The 23,002-nt window shown below is 37.0% G+C and overlaps 1 protein-coding gene across 4 annotated transcripts in view; it reads left to right on the top strand.

The window, feature by feature from the left end:
* Nucleotides 1–22,881, top strand: part of IQCK (IQ motif containing K) — a 35,602-nt gene extending 12,721 nt beyond the window's left edge. For 2 of the 4 annotated variants that reach the window (XM_085074738.1, XM_085074737.1), the window contains exons 7-10: nucleotides 4,655–4,739; nucleotides 10,280–10,391; nucleotides 19,135–19,171; nucleotides 20,955–22,881. In XM_085074738.1, coding sequence (XP_084930864.1) covers nucleotides 4,655–4,739; nucleotides 10,280–10,391; nucleotides 19,135–19,171; nucleotides 20,955–21,072 — 352 coding nt within the window. In that variant the 3' untranslated portion in view covers nucleotides 21,073–22,881. Of the gene's footprint in view, nucleotides 1–4,654; nucleotides 4,740–8,882; nucleotides 8,965–10,279; nucleotides 10,392–19,134; nucleotides 19,172–20,954 lie in introns of all 4 variants that reach the window. The other 2 variants (XR_014855108.1, XM_085074739.1) reach the window with 2 other exon arrangements.
* Nucleotides 22,882–23,002: the final 121 nt, after the last annotated feature.

The raw sequence follows: 23,002 nt of genomic DNA, 5'->3' as shown, positions 1-23,002 counted from the left end.
CCTACAAGAGAGACAGCTGAGGCAATGCTTTGTGACTTCCAAAATATGTAGCAAGTATGCAAGCATAGAAGTGAGTTGGAGCATTAAAATGGGCACATCCTCCCCAAGAGAGAGTGTGTTAAGAGGCAAGAAACCCACTGTAATTTTCAGACAGAACTGAAGACGAGAGATTCTTGCGCTGGTATTTTTTGGCATGTTCTCACTACAAAGACTTCTTGCTGTGTTTCCTCTCATTCCTCTGACATTCTTGTTAGAAATCACCTGTTCTGCCTCAGTCTCCTGTTGGTTACATGACTCTGCCTCCCTACAGACCAGCTTTCTCGTGTTAGTTCCACATTGTCTTTTCTTTTTATCATCTCTTTTCTTCATTATAAATAGCTAAGTAAGTATATAAATAGTTGGTATGTGTTTAACAATTGAATGCATATTATCACTATGGCCACTTTCATAATACTCTCAAATGTATTTATAACATTTTTAAATTTAATTTGCTATTGACATTGTCAAGGAGCTTTTATTTGGGCAAGGTGATAGAGGAGTTCAGACTCCTGCTAACTAACAGGAGTCACACTTTAAAATGTCTACTTGGTTTCAGTTCCTCTTTTAAGAAGTTTAGATTGGTTATTCCTACATTTACAATCCTTTAAAAATGTACTCACCCCATAATGCACTAAAATTTTTTCATGTATATCGTAAGGATCTTTTTTCTTCAAATACTAATAATCTTATTCAAGTGCATTAGATTGTTGCAAATAGTGATTAGGAATTTATTTCTGACTGTGGAATAGTTGTATTAATACTGAAAATGTTACCATGAAAGGTCTCAGTTCACACTCTGTTTGACCTGTGAAAATGTTCCAGGGTATTTTTGTCAAGTGTCTGTGGGAATACTTTCCTGGAAATCTGAGAGGCTCATACAGTGCCTGTGTAATATTTGATCAATATATCTAATTGATTTAAAATACCAAGTGAGAGGAATCAGTACTTCAGTGTCTGATTGCTTATGAACCACCTTCTTCCTGCTTTTGGGGTCAATGACCTTAATAGTATTTATAAGCAGAGATTTTTGAGACATTTACTTTGAATCAAACCAATACTTTTTTGTTATTGCACACTTTTGGAGATCTGGGTAGGCATGTAAGAAGAGAGACCTAATGAAGGCACAAGTTGCTGTAGTGTTTCTAGATTCTATGATTAGGAATAAGAAATACTGGAAATATGAAAGATAACTACTTTGACAAATTTCCAGAAGAGTTTTTTGGTTATTCAGACCAGCATGTGATTTTTTGAGTATTTCACAAACCAAAGACTTTTTCAGAATCCTTTTTTTAAGAGTTATGCAGATCACCATGGTCATTTACTGGCATGTCTTATATTTTATCCCTATTCTTTGGTCTGTTCTTTTAGATTATGAATTTTTCAGTGACTCTGTCATTGCCTGTGTTCGTACATGATCTCAATATTCAAAAACAATAACCATCACAGTCAACCTAAAGGTGAAATGAATGTGGCTGTGGCTGTTGAATTGAAACCTAGGAGGCCTGATCCTTTTCATTAGGAAATATTGCTTTAATATTTCTAGAAAGAGCTTTCTGAAAGCAGAGAGAAACCCAGATCGTTTGGTGACTGCACCTGGATATTCCACTCTCACCTGCCCACCATGAGCCCCAGGCACTGCTGCTCTCTGCAGGCACCTGGCTCTGAGGCTGCTGGTGAAATGTGAGGCTTGTCTGTTGCTGTTAGGGAACAGATTGGAGCAGGAAGAGCCATTACAAAATCCTGAATTATATATACTGAAAATTTTCTTGATTAAATTTATTCTTGTATTTTGTTTCCAAGGAAGGAATCAGGCCTCTTTGTAGGACAGATTAGGAATGTAAAGATGATCAGAGTTTCTGGGCATTACTGTATGGAAATACTTCGTGTATTCTGCGCCCATCACTGTGACTATGAACCCCCAGAGATTATTTTGTCTGTTTTGGAGACAAGATAATGGAGAGACTCTTTCCCCCCATTCTTCAGAATTCATTAAGAACCCCATCTTCTATCCATGAGGAAATCAGATATATGCCTTCAATAAGAACCTTTTTCAATGCCTCCTACATTTATTTGATGTAAGTCTGTTTTGTATATTCTGAGTGCCAAATAGCACCTGCATAATGTAATATAATTAGCAAATATCTCACATGGTCAAGATCTGTACAAGTTTGCTCAGAAAGCAAGAAACATGTTTCTGGAGTTTAACTTTCCTCTGGGGAGTGTCTGCTTTATGCAGATTTGGTGAAATGAAATACTTTCGAAAAATAATTTTACTGTTGCTCTTTTACGTGTGTAACTTATGTTAAACAATATATGTATATTAAAATAGATATCACTGTATTTCATGGGTAGACTTTTAAGATTGTGCATAATTGGAGACTAAATAAACAGAATATAGTTACATTGTGCTGTCAGTTTTCATCTTGGAGGCATACAGCTGTCTTCTGCCACAAATGACACACTCCTCTCCCTCGTTCACTGCTGAGGGGTGATTGTCTCTGCTCAGATTCTATTTTTATTTGACCTGCAGCCAATTGTGTATATTCTCCATTTATTCCCTCAGACCAAACTGGACCTGGCATGACTTCTGGTCTTTAAAGCTGTGCCATTGAAAGGATTGATATCTGCCAGTGACTCTCATACTGAAAATGAAGTACTGTTCTTGCTTGATATTTTGTATTATTTTATCACTTTTAGTGCTGGATTATAAACTAGACATTTTTATAATTTGAAAATGAAAGCAAATAAATGCTAGAGTTGACTTTGCAGGCTAAGAGAAATCTCAAGTCGTTCTTTGGAGATGTACTTATTCTTAGAGAAAGTTCAGTGTCTTTGATATAACTGCTGTAAGATATATAGGTCTTCCTGTGATTTTCCCTAAGTTTTGGTTTTCAAAAAGATCTAAAATAGAACAGAGGATGAAAGCTTATCAGGGAAACCAGCACAGTCCAACTTCAGATTTTTAAGTGTGATTATAAGAAGCTGTTAGCTCAGGAAGCCTTGCTTGTCCAGCAGTTATGATTTCCCCTGAGCAGGAGGAATGCTAATTAATGTTCACAGAGCTAAGACTGTTTACCTCAATGGAGAGACTGCTTTTTATTTTTGCCTTATTTCGACTTTTTCAAACAGACCAAGGTTTTATTTCACATTAAAATAAATGTAGGCCAAAACCCAGCTGACATGATGATGAGACCAATTTAGCTGAGTACACAGACTAAAACGGTGTAGTCAGTGCAGCATTAGATAAGAGGGAAGATTGTGCTCCAAGTTGAAATGCTCCTGCAGTGAAGACAAGCCCTAAGAGAAAGACGTCAGAGAGCATAGGAAGCTTACTAGGGCAGAGACTAATATGAATGAAATTAAGTGAAAGGAAAATGTAAGCTGTCAAGCCTCCTGGCTTGGGCTGTAATATGCCATAAATAAATTTCTAAAAGATATTGCAGTGTTTTAGCCAGAAAATGTAAGACTGCATAAATAAATAGCTAGTTATTGAAGGGCTTTGCTGTATATGTGTCTTTATAGTACAAATACTATAGATCATGTTCCTGCATGGGCTGCATGTGTCTGTAGGTGGTTGCTGCATCCAAATTCATAATGTTGTGTTCTTCCAAGTCAAGGCTGTGTTCAGTCTGTTCCCCATGCAGGGAGAGTGGCTCTTGGCAGCCATTCTAATGCTGTGCCAAGGCTTCTCTTTATGGCTGGTATTTTCATGAGTTGCAGCATTACTGCCCTACAGTTCATTAGCTTTAAATTACATTTTTTCTAAAAGACAGTATAGAAACTAATTTTGTTTTGCCCTTTCCAGTGGGTGATTTTTGTTTGTCTGAGAAATAAATTATGACCCATAGAAAATGGCTTTTGGAAAGCAAGATTTGATAAAGCCATTTGAGATTTTGTTAGTGATGGCTGAATTTAATTACTAGCTTGTTCCCATTGAAATTGGTAGCTAGAGAATCACCAAAGAGGCTTTCAAACGACCATATATTTTGGCTGAAAATGGTTGAGTTCACATATGTATTACATTCTTTTATCACCAAAAAAAGGATATGCTATCAAAAGTAAAATTTCAGCATTTTAAGAACGTGTTTAGACATTTCTAAACATGGATTCATACTATGCAGATGTGCTAATCATTATTTTTCAGTACTTTTTAATTTAAAGTGACATCATAATGGAAATTAATGTACTAAGATATGTTTCTATTCTGTGTATTTCATGTCATAAACATTTACATCATAAGTCAGTTCATTGTTGCACACATACTAAAATGCTCTCTGCTTTACAGATAGCAGACTGCTTCCTTTGCCCACCTCCCACTGCCACCTCAAACCTTACCATAACAGGGGAATTTGAAATACATGTACAAGAATAACAAAGATTATTGTGCTTGATGTGCCATTTGTATATTATTGTTTTAAGAAGAAATTACTGTAGTGTGTATAACAATATATTTGTAAAGGAGATATTCTTTGTGCATTTTATTTTCAGAGCAATAAGACATTGTGTCTTTCAGGCTCCTGAACAATATTCCTCTTTTTGATAAAATACACTGTTGGGGAAGAAAGTGTTTTACATTTTTAGGCTGTCTGTTTAAAAAAAAATACTTTTTTTTAAGTCCTAGACCACCAACTCCTCTATCTCTAATTCTATCAGAAGAAGAAGCATGCCTGATAATTCAGTCCTTCTGGAGAGGTTATCGGGTAAGAGTAATCTATAATTATTTTGCTTGATGTTGAAAACTGTAGGACTGTGAAGGCCCCAGGGAAAATCCTTACATAAATTTTAAGTAGGGGATACTATAAATAGCTGCTGAGACCCCTATGGTTCATTGGCTTTGGATGTTGCTCTGCCTTATGCCTAGTGACTACAATTTTGTCACAGGCATTTATGCTGATGTAATCTCACTGTTTCCCTCAACAACAAAAAAATCCACAGAAATTCGATTTTCCAAAGTACAATTAACACTGAACAATTTTCTTCCTTTAATTGCAAGGTTCTGTGGATAGATAGTTCTAAAGGATGGAGAGTTATTTTGCTTCATGCAGGGATGTATGAGTGAGTGTGGAGATGCTCAAGGAGGATTGGTGAGGTCTATGGAGAAATAAAAGGACAACAAATTGAGACCAAGAATGAGACAGGAGATTTATGAGAGGCATGAAGGCTGTTATTCAGTGAAAAGGAAAACAAAATGGCAAGCAGATGTTGTAAGGCATATTGTTGATACAGCAGCAGTGCCATTCCCAGTTTAAGGGGGAAAAGCAAGGTGCATAAAATAAATGCAAAGAAAATTGTCCAATGTGATTATTTTGGAGGGTAAGAGCCATACTAACCCTGGGATACTAAATAAATAATTTTGAAAATCCTGAACAAATTCTGTCCAATATTTTTTTTAAAAAGCTCTAATACCTTCACACCTTGGGAAGAAATGGACTTGAAATTCAGGTGACTTTGGTGATGAAGAAATGTCTTTGACTTCCTTTATCAAAACTTAAGCTTTTAAATAGCCTCCAGATATAGCAGCAATTTTGTTGTGATGGACAGTGAGACATCTCTGAATGTCAGGTGTTCTTTAAATAACAATCAGTATAAAACACTCTCTGTTAAGTTCTCTACTATTTTTAACAAGCATGAATATATAAGTGGCTCCTATAATGTGCTGTGCAGCCAAAGACGATGAAATACCTTGAAATGTTCTTCTTGACTGATGGATTTTTGCGACTCTTTCTGCTTGTTCGTTTTCCTTTATTTTTCTTTTTTTAAACAGAGACAGCATTGACACTAACATTAATTAGCACTGACACTTTCCCTGCAGGCATCCTTACAGTGGAGGCAACCATTATCCAATAACAGTTATGTTTGCTGAACACTGCAAGGTTGCTCAGATATCTTGTGCTTCTCTGAAAGCTTGTGAAGGGCACAATCCTTCCCTGTATAGATGAACTTCAGAATTTTCACAGTGGTATTTATCATTCTAAACAACTTCACAGAAATGAGAGAAACTCTAGCTATAAAAGGTAGGAGACATAAAAAATAATTCAGGCTATAACATTAGCTTTGAATTTTTTACCTTATTCAAGATGAAAGAACATGGGGTTTTAAAAATTAAAAATTGCAATCAGAATATAAAATAAAAATCATTAGTAACAAATCATTACATAGGGCAATGTGTTATCCTTGGGCTTGCAGATAAAGAGAACACTAAGCTTAAATGGGATTTCCTCACATTAACGATAAGTATGTTATGAAAATTTACCAAAGAATTCAGATGATTTGCTTTTAAAATAAATAGCTCTGTCAGCTAACACTGATTTAATGTTAATAACTGATAATAACTGAACATCTTCTATGTTCTCAGACCATTTTTGAGTTATTTTGTTGACCATATTGATTTAGGCAGTAAAGTTTATGTAGTTATATAACTGACTGAGCATCATGTCTGCTCTTGATACTTCACTTGTTTCTGCTACCTCTAGCTGTCTGGGCATGCCAGCATCAAAAACACATGGCAAGAAATGCAAAGGTTTTTCTATGTAAAGGGGAAAAAGAAGCTCTAGGTACAGAATATTGAGAACTCTGATGATAAAGCAGGATCAAAACAGTACATTCATACTTGTCTGCAGCACATTTCAGAAAAACACTTGTTTAATTGTTGTAATAATAATTAATGGCTGCCATCAACCAAGTCCTTGCCACAGTCTTTCATTCAAAGACACTAATGGGCACTCTGACAATTATTTCAAGTTTAATCAAGAACAAATAGCAGTGGAAAATACAACTGCTGAGGATCTCTGAGGAGATCACAGAAGGGAAGACATCATCTTGAGAGGGCTCTTTGAGGGCCAGGAGGAGCACTCAAGTAAGACTAGAGGCAGCTGTGTCATCAGAATTCTTTCTTTTCACTTTCCACCACCCTATTTTATTGAGGTTCTTCATCTTTCATGGGCCAAGGCAGTATTCAGATAGGTGTCAAATTTCCAGGCACTTTTCCAACAAAAGAGGATATATTCCTTCACCCCTCTACTGCAGAATCTTTGCTTAGTGCCATTTTTTATGGAGTCTTTTTAAACTTTAAAATTTGCATAACTATTCTATACTAAAGGTAATTTTTCATTTATAGAATTTCCTCTGATGTCTCTGGGTGAACCATTAGTGTTTTCTGTGGTGCAACATGTTCTCACCTAGCACTGAGAGCATGGGCTTTTTGACTAAATCTTGTAATATGTTAGAGTTGAAATTGGACAGCATTATGTAAATATTCAGTGCTATTCTATACATGTTGTTTGAGCAAAAGTTAAAGATAAAAATGCTTCAGTCTTGCTTTGTACTTGCAAAGTGTAGTTCTGCTTTTGCTATCACACTGATACTGCTTTTCCAGCAAGTTGTGGCTACCAGCAAAGGCTTAAACCCAGAAGGTCACACAAATATTCACTGTTATTTACAGCAAATGTAAAGTCAGCCCAAGTGGCTTAGGTAGGAGTGAACTCTCCCTTCAGAGCTAAGATCCTTCCAGAGCTTCAGGCATTGCTGGTTTGCAGGAGAGACACATCAGTTGTTTGGACAAGATTCTTGACTCTTTATTTGCCTGGAGATTTTGTTGCTAAGCCATGGCTATTTAATCACAGTAAAATTGCAGTCTGGTTTCAAAACAGAGCACTTTGTAAGGAATTATCGCTATGCTAAACTATATTATAACTATGCTAAACTATAATCTATTAAGCATATTTGGAACATTTTTCTGTATTTTATTGCATTCTTGTCACCCGTTTTACTGCAGGTGGTGTATCTGTTTTCTTTTTTTCTGTTTTTGATCACTTTTCTAAAAAGACACTTTGTTCTGGGAGCTCATGTTTACTGCTTGAATTTAATACTGACTTTGGAGTATTTGAGTCTATCTGACTGCCTTTATCTCAGAACTCTGTATTTCACTATGGATTTCACTGCACTGTCACTGTTTTATTTGCTTAGGGAGACCAAACAGAATCTACTAGGCTTGCCTTTTATCTTTTAACTGTTAAGAATTATTGTCTTTGTTTTCAGTATACAGAAACTGTCATGGTCCAAAATACAGCTCTTACAGCTGAAGATGCAAATGGACACATCATGTTTTCAGAAATTTTGTATTTAGATATAGAGGTGGTAATTTTTCTATCTTCCTGCCTCTTCTACTGCTGTCATTTATATGCTTTTGTCCCACAGGAATTCCCTTAACCTTTTTCTGTGCAGATAAACTGACTCCATGTAATAGGGAATTATTTGGCTTAGAAAAGCTAACATGGCAGCATAAAAGAAAAAAATGTCTCTTGCAAGTCTAAAAAAAAAAATCCTGTGTTTGGATTATATTTTATTTTTGCAAATAGTATTTGATGGATTTAATAGAAAATGATCTTATTTTTTTGTATAGCTAGAAAGATCACTAGTAACTGTAACTTCTTTAATTTTTAAAATTTCATACGAACCTTGTAAGAAATCCTTATAACTTCTATAGAAGATATTACAGAACTATATCAGCATAATGGGATATTATTTGAGGTCTAAGAGGTATCTGATGTCCAGTGACTGAGTAAAAGTCTTGGCTGTTTTTATTGATCGAGTAACCTTGTATTGTATTTCTGCTCTGCCAGTGCACTGTCTGAAACACAGCAAGTGATCTTCTCCTAAGTGGGTTGGAAAGTGCTATGGGAGTTCAGCTGCTGTTTATTGCATTCTTAGCTGCACCACAGAGGAGTAGTTCTGGGTGGAAAGAATACTTTTGATAAATAATTTATACTGTTTTCTTTAAGGTTTGGGTTTTTTATAACTAGTGGAAAACTAAGTCATGCTCTTTTGCTCTGTATGTATCTTAGCAAAGTGGGAGAAAAACAGAGTGTAATGGAGAAGAGCATATTACAGAGTTCAAATCACAGAGCAAACTCTTCACCATATCATGTAAGAATAAAATAAATACAATTTTATTCAGAAATTTTCTAGGGAACTAAGTAGTTATCTTCCTGCAAGCAAAAATGTGTCCAGGAGAAACTGAGCATATTGTTGCTTGTTTCTATGATATTAACGCCAGACTGAATTATTAGGACATTAAATCACAGAATCATGGAATGGTTTGAGTTGGAAGAGACCTTAAAGATCATCCAGTTCCAGCCCTATGCCATGGACAGAAATATCTTCCTCCAGACCAGGTTGCACCAAGGCCCTTCCAGCCTGGCCTTGGACACTTCCAGGGATGGGGCAGCCACAGCTTCTCTAAATATAGTCCTGAAACATAATTACATTTTTATATGTAACATTTAGGAAAAAAACCCCTAAAACTCAGAAACTGCATTTTAAAAATAACTCTATTGCAATTTGAGTATGACTTTAAGAGAACTATCACCAATGTCTAAGATAATACTGACATGTCCCTTTCCCACTGTTGTTCAGCAGTGGAAGTAGTAATTGTGTGAATGGCAAGGCAGACAATGGGCACAATGCTGCTAATTAATCAAATCCTGCTTACAACAAGTTTAAGTAGCAGAGTGGTAAAAGCTGTTGATGCAGAGTTAGCTCGTTTTTATATTAGTAGGAACTACACCACTACAAAAACACAAGAAAAATTCAACTTAAATCTAAATGGAATCAAGGCCTATGGCTATTGTCATTTTCTGTGGAAGCAGAATTATGCCTTTCATGGGGTGATTGACTGACAAAGAATAGATATCATGCAATGCAGTCCAATTACTTTAAATAACAGATGAATGGCTCTCCTGTTTGTGAAAATTGTGTGGGTGGGATTGCCAGTCAGCCTATTTGCAGCTGATGGCAGGTGTGAATCAGGTTGATGGAATAAATTTCCTTCTGTATGACCCTCCATGCTCCTCTTCTGCTCTATTATTTTGGTCACTGGGTTGGTTTCATAGTGTTGTGCTTTTATAAAGGCACCAAAACCCTTCAGCATAAGGCTTGAAATTTTAATTAACACAAAAAATTAGCATCTGGCTGCAATCTTGTTCTCAGGAGTCCTTGGTAATCAAAGTGATCCCCTAATAGACATATTTATGTTTTCGATTGGATTTGTCAATTATGTGGATTTTATTTCTGTGTTAGCTGAAAACTGTAAACCTCTGGGATTGTGCTTTTACCTCAGGCCCAGCAAAAATGATTATCACATATTTTCCCAGTTGCAGCCCCGTGAAAAAAGTAGTATCCTCATCCTGGGTACCAGAAAGGTATATAATTTTAGTTTTCATTTCTCTTTCCCCTTTCACAGGTGCGTTGTGATAGTGAGATACAAGAGCTGCGTCAGTGGCAAAAGAAGTTGAGAGAGGAGAGACACATTACTAAGATAGTGAAAGAATTCTGGGCTAAGCAGGAAGCCAAAGGTAAGTGAATTAAATTGTGGGGGTTTTTGGTTCATTGGTTGGTTTGTTTGTTTGTTTTTACATTGTGTTGATTTTTTTTATACTTTGAGTTGTATTAAAAAATAGGCCACACAGTAGGACACTAATCCCAAGTGAGGAGGTAACATCTGGTGGAAATGCTTGGCTTTTTCTTTACAATCACTACTTATTCTGCTTGAGCTTCCTGAGCAACTGAAAGTGGCAATGAAAAATAAAATATAGGGCCAAAATTCAGTAATTCCAGAAGGCTATGATCATTTTCTACCACAGTATTTCCTAGGGCAGGATTAGAAATCTACCATCTACTCATCATGTAAATGCTGATTTTTACCAGATGGGTTGTAGTACAGTTTTTCTGAAATGTGGAATTTCTATGTGGTAAATATTCTATTGGTATTTTCCTGTAGTTACTAACAGCAAAAGTTGCCCTGTACAGTTCTAAAAAAAAGAAAAGAAAAGAAAACAAACCCAAACAACCTAAAAAATTGCCAAGGGAAACAAGGCCAGATTGCTACAAGAAATGTCCCTGTAATATGTTATTTTTTTCCCCCGTTTATGGACAAGGCTTTACTGACAGGGCCAAGGGTGGACTGTGTCATTTGACAGTTAAATTGATTAAAGAAACTCCTGTGTCTGAAGAAATTTAATCTTTCTATAAACTATACTTAAGTTGTTTTGGAGACTTATGTAGTCATAAGATTTCCTTTCCCAATTGTTTCAAACGGAAAAACAAATTTCCTTTTAATCACTCTCATAGAGCTTTCCTGTCATCAAATAATTTATTTTAGGACTCCATCACACAGCTGTTTCACCACTTCAAAGAAAGTTGCAAAATTGCCCCTTTAAAATTTTTTCTTAAACCAGTATAAGTTTATATTGCTTATTCCACATTAGCTTTCAATATTATCACACTGTTTCTGTCATTTCTTAACTGAGCTCTGCTAAGTTAATTTAAGAGTATCCACACATCAAAAAGCCTTGGGGCTCAGACAGATGGCTATTTGGAAACAGCTGTACTAGTTTGAGAAGTTACTGTCCAGGGGTTTTCATTATCAATCTCAGCTGTGATGCCATAATTCATTTGGTTAGTGCTCCAGCTGCTCTTATTTCTTCTCTTATTATCCTGCTGTTTATTAATGTCGTTAAACCCTATTTCACTGTAAAGTCAGCAAGGTTAGTTTAACTGCTTTCACCAGTGATTCAGCCCGAGCCAGCTGACTTCGTGCTGAAGTGGATTGGGAACACTCACTCAATAATGAATAGCACAACACAACTACTTTTTAATCTTGTCTTTCTAAGCATTTGGTTTAACTGAATGCATTAATTCGGTTAATTCAATTAATCCCCTTTAATTAAACCAATGAACTCTTTGCATCCAGCAGACAAAGCATTTATTGTTACTAAAAACTCAGATATCACAAATAAAGCATTAGGATTCCTGGTCAAAGGAAAAAAAAGTAACATTTTAAAGTAGCATTTTATTACAAATTTAACCAGATTAAGAGAAAGAATGAAGTCTCTCTTAAATTTGTATATAACTAACCCTGTTTATTAGATGCTGTAAACAGAGTTGAATCTAACTGTAGGGGATGAATGGTGAGCTGCCAAATAGCTTTTAGAAAATGATGACTCGAGCAGTAATGTGATTCTATTGACACTACTAGAAAGATCAGCATACCTTCCATGGAAATATCAGCCAAAGACTCAGTTAATGTGAGCTAACAGGCAGAGTCTGCTTTGTTGGGACTTTCAGCACAATGCTATATGTACCTTATTGCAAGGGTATGTTCTTGGTAAAAATATAATTTTATGAAAGTATATTTGTATAAACTAGACCAGTGTGATACTTGAAAAAAACATGGTAAGAAGTTAGAAATGTAAACTGATTGTAATTACCAAATGCAAAGGCATTCTTAATTTTCTGGTTTCAGAAAGTGTGTTAAAACACACCCATGAATTTTGAAACAAACAGCTGAGTTTTCATTAGAACAGCACCAGAATGAAATACTTCTGGGGGTTTGGTTTTTTTTTTTTTTTCCAAGTAGAAACCAAAAGTCTCATTTTTATAGTGTGATCCAGCAACTTCCCCATTAAAAAGGCAGCCCTGTTCTTCCTTGGCCAAGGCTCCTGCCATCCCCCCTTGCCTTGGCAGGGACACTGGTGGCTTCACGGTGCGTTGGCTCAGCTGCCTGTGACAAAGAACGGCTCCTCCGTCCTGCTCTGCTGCCCCTCGGCAGGCTTTTCTGCTGGATCAGCCTGAGAAACTGACTGACCCACCAATGACACAATCCTTACATCCACTGGCAGGGAAATGGTGCAACAGTAATGCAGGGAGGGAGAAGTGCTCATCTGTGATGGCCACGCAGTGTCAGCTGAGCTGCTGTCCCTGGGAAGCCACGGCCACTCTGTCTGTGTGGTTTGTAGGCAGAGCTGGGATGGTAAATCATGGAAATCACTGATTCTCCCCCTGTTCATAGCGTGTTCAACATCTCTATTTTTTCCTTTGAAATTCTTCAGCCTTCTCTTACCCTGTCTTTTATACTCTTTATTATTAGTTTTGCAAAGGCCTCCAGGATAGAAGGTGTGAAAACTGCATGAAAATTATTCTATGCATTAAAAGAACCTTGCAGGACTGTTGACCTCTTTTAATGCATATGCTGGCAAAATTTTTTTTGGAGTGCAAAGAAAAAAGTGTATTTCTTGCAGCAAATACCCAGGATCATAAAGCTACAGCATTCTTGGCTGACATTTTATTTGCTATACTGCTCCACTGCTGTGTAAAATTACATTCCACAAAATGATCTATATTTAAGGTATGACAGTCCTTACTCTGAACAATTTCAGACTGAAAATGTAGAGATAAGCATAACACTTAAGACTCAGTTTAGTGGCTCACAGCTTTAGACTTGAAGGGAGAAAGAAGTTTCTCTAATATAACACAGCTGATGGGATAAATTTGTTCCAGAAATTTTTACAGAATTAAAAAATTATGTGTCTTCTCCAGAAAATTAAGTTAATTAAAACCCAGCCTCCAGAGAATGTGAGTGAATAGCAGCTGACCTCGAGTTTGTTATTTTTTTCTTTCATTTTTTAAGATGATCTCCTTTCTGTTCTGATTTGAATGAAATTAATGTAAATATATTTAAATAAGTGATATAATAACCTGCATGTTATTTGACATGATGTTTGGCAGGATGGGACACATCTGGTTTTGTGAGGGTGATGTTCTACTGTGAGCTTGTCAGTTTAGGAGAACTTCTCCCAGCATGAATTTATCTAGGACTGTCCATACGAAAATGCTAGTTTTAAAAAGCAGTGTTTTTAGGGAAAATAGTAAAAGAAATAAATATTCCTGGGTTTATGGCAATACCAATTGTGACCCTGTTAGCTGGCAGTTTTTATAGATCAACCATAGCTGGGCTTTGCAAGGCTCTTGTGTAACAGAGAAGGCACAGTTGTGGAAAATCTAGTTAAATCAAAATAAGACAGAAAGTAATCTTCACAGCAGGTGAGGGTGTTGATTTCCAGATACAGGAGGGAATATTCTTTCACATTCCATTCAATTTTCAAGCTGTATTTTTCCTTTGGCAGCAGAAGTTATTACTTACCTATCTGGAGAGATTTTGAAAATCTTTCATAGCAATAGTATTTTCTCTCGGGATGATGCATCCAGCAATACTCTGAAGAACCCAAAATGTAGGTGTTCTGGAAAATCCTTGCAAATACAAGTGAGCTATAAGGGAGATGAGGCTGCATATTTTAGGAGTGCTAGAGCAGGAACAGATGCACAGTGTCAAGAAGCAAGGAAATGCAGTCACTCTTTATACAGCTGGGATGTCTCCACCTGAATGAGGAGGAAGGATTCAAAGCTTAATATCAAATTAAGCTGAACAGGGGAAGTCTAGTCTGCACACTTTTGAAGGATGGCTGTATGCAATCATATCACATCAAAGCAGAATTAATTGAAGAACAGAAGAATGTTAAATTCAGAACCCAGAAAAAATGGCTACACTGTGAAACTTCTTTAAATTCATTCCATAAACATTCTCATTATTGGGGCCATAAATGAAGTTACAACCACATGCATGTTTGCAGGACTGAGTAGTTTCCCAACGAAAATATTGAAAAGAGGATATATATTTAAATGGGAAATCTTATACTATGCTTAAAAAAATATTTCTATTTACTGCAGGTAATAATGTTGGATTAGGAAAAGGCATAGTCTGAATAGCTAATGGATTTCTTAAAGACTGCATCTCTGTGGTTTATTTAGGAAAATTCAGCCCTGTAAAATGTAAGGAATTATCAGATTTATGTGAGGGTTTCTTCCTCTCTCTGTCCCATCTGTCCCCCCTTGCACCAAGAGTGGTTGAGGAAGATTTTAAACAAAACAATTTGTTTCTAATTTCATCTGCCCTCCTTTTAGTGCAGCTGTAATTCTTTAATTAATCTCATAATGGAACTCTTGTAAGTGATGACCTCCTCATATTCTACGGTTTTACACTTCTAATCTGTTATACATTTATATACACACACATATATAGTAAGATCTTATTTGTTGAATGTATTTCTTCTAATAATTTGGTTTCAAACTAAGCTTTATAAACAGGTTAAAAGTAGAAAGCTGCTTGCTGTCAGTACGACACTGCACTTAAAAGAATTTCACTCTGTTTTTCTTTTTTTTTGAACATTACTGTATTTACAGGTATTTGGTTGTTTCTGAAAGCAAAAATGCTGCAGTCAAAATAGTTTAAAATGGGGGCATATATATGATTGCTTTTGATTTAAAAGCACATGGATGAAATTTGACTTATACAGAAGACCTTAAAATTTCTTTTTTTTTTTAAGGGTAAAAAAAAAAGAAAATCCAAGAACAAAGCAGTACCGAGGGCTGAGTACGTGGTGGTGGTTTTCATCAAGCCTAATTCAAAATGCTTGAGATGTTTCTGAAAGTTTAATCTTGGCACTAACAGCTGAGAATGTAGTGATAAAAGTCATAAGACTCATGATACAGAATCCAATTTATTGGTCCACACCCCGGACTCAGACATCTGAAAATTTATAAAGATTACAGTAACATTTAATTTCTGAAACTACGTTGGGAATGTTTGAAAAAATAAGAAGGAAAGATGATCATTTAGATAAACTGCAACATGTGATTTTCTGAACTGTGCTTACACAGGCACAGCAGTGGGTCTGTGAGCACAAGTCTGAACTAATCCTCCAGCACCAAAGCTGTATTTTCACTCATCACTCTGCAGTTGTTAATAATGATTTGTAATGAAAAAAAAGGACAATTGCAGTTTGGATATTTTTCTGTGATTATATAAACATCTTTGTTTATTTTTGTTTTGTTTTTTAAGGAGAGGGGAAATTCTTCATGGGTTCTGCAATCTTCTTTGTTTCCTTTTGCTGCTTTTAACCTTAACAGTGAAAAACATTGGAGGATTTTTATTGAAAATGCTGGTGGTGTTTTTGGTTAGCCACTTAGATAAGCAAAACCAAAAATTCTATTTATTACTTTTGGAAGCGTTAAAAGCCTGGAGAAAAGGCTGTCACCAGCTGAAAATTAAAGCCTTCAAATAGTCCTGCAGCAAAACTAGATTTGAGACTTGTGGTTATAAAAAAGAAGGGGGGAAGTGGGGCAGGGAAAGAAAGACCACGAGCTGTTAGTGGAGTCTGAAAATACAACTCAGAGAATACAAAGAAGTGGGTGACATTGCAGAGCACAGGAGCTGCTTGCCCTGACTCCCTCCAAACCCTCCCCGTGCCATCAGTCACCTGGACCTCTTTCCCAATGTAACAGGCTGTTTTCTTACCTGGTACTTTGTTTTAGTCTGTGCAGGAGCTTAGATCTGGTAACTTCACAGAATCCATCACACTTTGCAGGTTGGAATCATATCAGAAATAAGAGGGGCTAGTGGGTATAAATGCAGTTTTCATGAAGCTGCCCAGCAAATCTGGAATTCTGGGTTTCTGCCCATGTTGGTTTCTGCCTCTAAATCCCAAAATGCTTTTAGCTGGGGACCTGCCACTCTGGAATGATTTCTCGCTATTTCTGGTCAGTTCTTTCTGTTTTCATCGTTCTCTTTTTGTGTCTTGACTATTTACATGGAGAAATACTGCATTAATCAGATGCTCTGGAGATGCACCAGTTGCCTTCATCCTGGATTTTCCTCTCAGTCCAGGGTTGTGTTCCATGAACTGTTGTGTTTCTTGGCTGTCTTTTCATAAATCTCAGGTCACTGAATGATTTGGAGGACACTTGGATAATTGTGAGCAACAGTCTCCAGTATATCTAATTCTCTCTAGTTTTTTCTCTCCTAACTCAGGTGTTCATGTCAGTTGTTCATCTAGTCTAATACTTGTATCTTCCCATATTTATTTTCTTTTTGTACACCTTGAATTGTAAAAATGCCATTCAAATATATTCTAATGAATTCTGAGTCTTTCTGTCAAAATATGAGGAAAGCAACAGTGCATTGCACAAACAAATTCTGCTAGAGATCTTTCAGCCCTTATTTCCCATATGCATCACTGAATGTTGGTGTTTGGAAGTCTCCTTTATGTCAGCTCTTGCTTTGCTAATCTGATCCTAAGTGAATTAAAAAAATGCCCTGAAACTTTTTGTCCTCTACAGTCATGAAAGCAAGACTAAGCATTTGACAAACTCTGCTCTTGATCTGGAGAATTAGGTTTGTCCTGTCACTTTTTAAAATCCATTTTGCTGTAGCCTCTTCTGCTGAGTGATCATCTGACAGTTCCATTTCAGATTCATGGCTTGCAGGAGTGTCTATGGGCATAATTTCCATTTTATCATTTGTTTGTTTGTTTAATGTATCTGAATTCAATAGATCATTTCCCTATCACTAGTGACTGAGTATTTCCTGAAGTGAAAGGTTTCACTAATAATTGTATACAGGCAGCCTTCCAATAGTAAGAGGCTAAAATTATAAACACTATATAAAAAAAACTGTCTCTTTAAAAGTCAGGTCTTATTTCAGCAAGATTGCTGGTGGCTCCAGTTTCATGTTCAGGCTTCTTTGGCATTTCATTGGGAGGCTAGGGTGAAACTCCTTTCTATATATATATTTTACTCTAAGCCCCTGCTAATAAGTTATTCCAATAGATTTTCTTTAATGGATTTTCATCTTCTTATAGTCCGAGTCTATAGTATTTTTCATTACTATTTTCAACTGTTTAAATTACTAAATGTAGTTCTTAGAGTTCTGTGAAGAAGTGCACTCTATAAAGAGTGTGGGAGTATAAACCTTCCCTAAGCTACTGTCACAAGCCAGTTGTGCTATACAGCAGTGCATAAAGTAGGTCATAGTTTATTCACTGTTCTGCTGAAACAACCAAGTGTCAAACCCCAACATCAGTCCTGTGCATTAAGAGGAGGGAAAATGTTGTCTGCCACCCAAATTAGATGGTAAGGATGTTTGAACTTAATGCATATATACATATATAAATATATTTATATATATATATAGGACAAAAGCCAGTCCTCAGACAGCCACAAGCTTTGCAGATTTTTGAATTTTCCACTCACAGGAGCTAATGAACAGTAAATCCAGATACATTCCAGTGCTTCCTTTAGCCATCATCTGTGCCTCAGCATTGCACCACATAGATGATAAACTGTGTCAAATGAGCTGCATTCCCAGGGACATGGCAGACCAAGTAATAGATGACTTTATTGTAGTAGGAGTAGCAGGTCAAAAATAGCAGTTGACAGTTGTGCTCCTCAAGAGCACCCCCACCTCACCTCCAAAGAAATTAATCACAGTCCCCACTAGTGCTTTTTATTGCAGTGGTGGCCATAGTGTCCTATGATTTAGAATTTGCCTGTGACTAAAGCATAGTTTAATCAGGTTTTCTCGCTAGTAAAAAATAGGAGTAAGGAGTAAAAGGACTGAAAAATACAGTAAAGAGACTGAAACACAGCGCTAACAAATTAAACAGTCCTGATAGTAGAAACCATATGACCTGCTCAGGTGGAAATACCAGTACTAGAAGAAGTAAGTGAGATGTGAGATTTTATTTTTTCTTAACTTACACTGTAACAGCACTTAAGGGCCTCAGTTCCTCTGTGTCTCAAGACTTAAAACAGGAGCTGATTTTTTAAAGGATATGAAATACTGATCATGCTGCTGATGAGCATGATTGTGTTACTTCTACTTAGATCTGATCTTGCACTTCCTTAAATGAGGCATCCTCTGGAGATAGTTTTCATACCTTCAGCTACACAAACATTTTGGGATTTAAAGTGCTTCTAATTTTCATGAATCCAGCCTTCTGTGAGAACAGTTTTCTTGGCATTGCCCTGAGACTGGCAGCAGTGCACAGTTGCAATCCCCACAGTGTAAATGGCATCCTGGGGCACTTTGTTCTGCCCAGTTATGTCCATACGCCTTTCCCCAGCAGGCAGGAGATCTCAGCAGAGAAAAGGGAATGATGTCCATTGCAGCACAATCGGTTCTGCAGAGGTGGGAGTTGGCCCTGCAGAACTGCACACAGTGACTATGGACATGGAGGGATGAAATGGGAACGGTGCTGCTGAAGTTCAACTTTTAATACCTTTTTAAATGCAACTGAAAACTTATATAGGTCTCTCTTGAAAGAATGATAGGACTTCTAAGTCTGAAATGGTTAAAATTCAGCATAAGGAATAGCACAGTTGTAAGCCAGGTTGTTGATTGTGCTGTTTAGTCATTGCTTTTAGATATGTGTTGTCTGGAAGAAACAGGCTGGATTATCAGGTAGTAAAAGTAGTTCTAAACATCTTCCTTAGGCATTTCAAAGTATTTTAAGCAAGTTAGTTCAGTTTGAGGTGCCACAGCCTGAAAAATACAGTTCTCCAATGGAAATTTCTAGTGAAAAAACATAGCCAGGCAGCTTCTTTCTCCATCTTTCCAGCTTATCTGAATCCTGAGGACATCTTACTTTTCTATCTGCATAGGAAGCAAGTATATGTCAAAAACTATTTAAATAACTGCCTGAAATCCAGATTTCTGCTGACAGCCTATGCTTCCTGTTTGGTGTGATGTGATTGGAAATTGTTATGCTTAAGTAACACAGGTTATGATAAGACATGGACACTACTGACTAAAAGCACTGCTAGCAGATACCTAAAACACCTACTCCTTTTAATGTGAAAGCGTGTGAGCCCTGAGGTTTTTGAATATGGCAATTTTTATTAAACATTTGCAAAGGTCAGCCTCATCACATCAAGGAATATTAGATAAAATTCAATGTAATAGAAAGTATTTTGTCTACAGGACATTCCCAGTTATATGGGATATTGCACCCACTCTTGATTTTTCTCCTTAACAGCTGTACAAACAGAAGCCCTAAAATCCAGAAGGGCATGTATTGCCTTGCCCATTGTAAAACAGGGTTTATCCTGCTGCTGCAGTCTCATTCTGGGTTTCTAAGGGATTGGCTGTGTTCCTCCTCACACAGCACTTTTCCTGTATGTTTTCTGTGAGCTGAGATCCTCCAGGTTGGGAGCACACTGAGCACCTTAAATTAGCACATGGGCCTGGAGCAGCCCAGTATTCCCGGTATGTACCGAGAGGATTTTGTCTGCTGGTTTTCAGTTGCATGCCTTGGAAGGGTAACTAAGCTCTCCTGAAACTGCATGTACAAAAGGGGATTTTTCTGGGCTTATTTGGCTTTCTTTGCCTCCAGGATAGCTTTTGTATATAAATCTCTCAACAAACTTGCTTGATGTAAAAGGTATATAGTACAGATGCATCTTCTGAAGTGTAGGAAATAGAAAAGCAGACCTTTTAAGTCAGTAGGGAGTTTGTAAAATTTTAAAATATCAAAACCAGAATAAGATAGCTGAAATCACACAAGTAGAATGAGGAACCATACTGTTGTATCAGCAGAAGAAAAACATTAGGTTAATCTGTGTTACAGCATTCTGAAAGAATACAGAGCTTTGAAAACAGCTTTCACTAGGGGGTGGGACATTTTACTTTTATGTAGAGCTTTTGTTCATTTAGAATTGTTTACTCCAGCAAGCAACGCTGTGCTCTTTGTTTGACTGATTTTTCCCATTTGGCAGACCCTTTGCAATCACATGGATAACATTCTTCTTTCCACTGAGACATAGAAAAACTATTCTTTATTGACCTTGCTTGTTGTCCTAAATGACAAATATATATTTATATACTGGGTGAAATGTATGACTTCATCACTTACTTTTAATTGAAAATTCTTCAAAGCAAAAACCTCAAAGAGCTGCTTTCTTTTTTTTTTTTTTTTTTAAACAACCCAGTGACTTCTTACTAGCAAACAGCTCTGCCCTCAGCTACACATGCACAACTCCCACAGCTGGAACAGAGAACTGTGTGCGAATATCTGAGTGCTGAAGCAGTGTCAAAACATGAAAAAAAATGCCATGCAAAGAAGAAATGCACTTTTTGGGTTGGGCAGGGGACATTTACTTATTGAACAATGGAGTATTTGCTGTGGAAGTATGGATGTTTTCTTTTTTGTTTCTGTGCCTGTTAATTTTTTTTTGTATGGTTGCAGTGAGAAGCAAATCAGAAGAGCTGGACAAACATACACAAAACCCTTCAACATCTCAATTTTAATTTCCTCGCTAAAATTGCAAAGCATGGAGCTCATGAACTTTATCATACTGATTTAGAAACCCTCTCAGCATTAGAGTTTTACTTTTACATGTGAGGTATTGTAAATCAAAGGCAGATTATGTAAGGACCCAGCATGCCAAGACAAAATTCACTCTTAGTCTAAGTGAGCACAATTCTGTTAAAACAGATGGAATGGTGCACATCTAGCCAAAAATGTGGAATCTGTGTTTATCTTGTGTTCCTGAATGCTCACTTAAACTCTTTTCTGACAGGAAGAAAACTCTGGATGAAATTAAGTGGGGTTCCACCCACATGTAGGCAAATGTTAAAGCAAAGGCAAAATCTTCATTTATCATAAACTGGACTTCTCCAACTCCTGCAGAGCTGTGACAATTTACACAAACCCAGGCTCTGTTCAGAACGGTCTAATTTGCAGAAACGCTGTGCCCCTGCCATTCCAACGGAAGGCAATGAGAGCTGAGGTTGCTCTGCATTTCTGCAGGGGAGAAAAGTCAAAGGCCCTTTTGTTACCATGTAGCACATGTGCTGAGAAAGTGTAGAATTAAGATCCCAGTGTCAGCATTTTCAGCAATCTTATGCAGGCTACTTACTTATATCAGATCCAAGCACAGTAAAAATCAGATTGGGCCCCCTGGTAAGGAACCCTTATTATTTTTTTCACTTAGTCCTGTCAAACACATTTCTCTTTAGGCCTTTATAATTTCACAATTAGAGAAGATAGTAGCAGAACTGCAAATAATCCCATGTAAGTCAAAGGTGTGGTTGTTTTGAAGGAACACAGGTGGTCTCTAGCACTTGCTGTGGTTCCACATGGATTTCTGCCATCACAGACATAGACTTTGTCTTCACTGTTACACCAGTACCCACACCTTGGTTTTTTTCCTGGTTGGTGATGATGGTTGTTACAACAGATCTGCAAAATCAAACCATTTGAAGGAAAAGCTCTCATCCTGCACTCTTGAAGCCCTGCTGTATTCTCCAGTCCCCTCCTTTTCACAAGCACAAGCAACTGAGCCAGGACAGGAAACTGCTGAGCCAACAGGGAAAAAAAATCCCTTTTGTGTTAAGAGTTTGGCTGCTGAGCTCCTTGACTGGCTCACTGTGGGTTTGATAGGTGCCAGAGCTAAGGGTGAGTGTGGGAATGTGGCCAAAGGTAGAGGAATGTGGTTTAGGAGCCCTTTCCTTCAGTTTAACTTTGCTTATATTGAGGAAATGCACCAAGGGACAATGCTGTCTGTAGCACTGCTCACTGCAATGGAAAAATTCCGGCTGGATTTTAAAACCAAGTGGACACAAACATTGTAAGTAAATAGTAAAGCCTTTATTCTCGTTAAGAACAGCATTTTGAAAATAAAACATTTGCCCATGCTTTACAACCTTTGTAGTTTTGTATACTTATGTACAGTCATCATGGTACACATTGATTGTCTTGAAAATCCTTCAAAGATGTACTTAATAAGATACCAGTATGCAACAATCAGCGGAAAAAAGGGTACGTTATAAAACACACGTTAATACATTTAATAAATATATATTATCTATCAAAAATGAGCTTTAGCTCTCATCAATTAATAAAAAGCACCTGCTTTGTAATCCTGTAAGTTGGTAGAATAGTCCAATTGTTTTATTATAAAAGCTACAATGCTCCCTTTTGTATGGCCTTTGGTTAGACCCAAGGCATCGAGCTCAAACAAAGCCAACCAAGATGCCTGTGTTTAGACTAAAAGCAGAAACAGCTAATTCTCTAGTATTTCATGTACCTTGTTTATAGAAACAACTGGATGTACTGAGAGTGTTCTTCTGAAGATGCTACATATTTTCTGGCAAGTGTCAAACACCCTCAACCCATCTGAAAGCAGGACAGGATCTGTATGACTTTAAACTCTTTTCCAGCCATTGATCAAAAGCCGGTCATTGTAAATCTTGCTTTGGTAATAGTTTTGTCAGATGCTTTGTGATTTCATT

Source organism: Lichenostomus cassidix, chromosome 14, assembly GCF_008360975.1.
Source record: "Lichenostomus cassidix isolate B80296 chromosome 14, HeHo_3.0, whole genome shotgun sequence".
NCBI classification, from domain to species: Eukaryota; Metazoa; Chordata; class Aves; order Passeriformes; family Meliphagidae; genus Lichenostomus; species Lichenostomus cassidix.
This window is presented reverse-complemented; position numbering and strand designations above follow the sequence as displayed.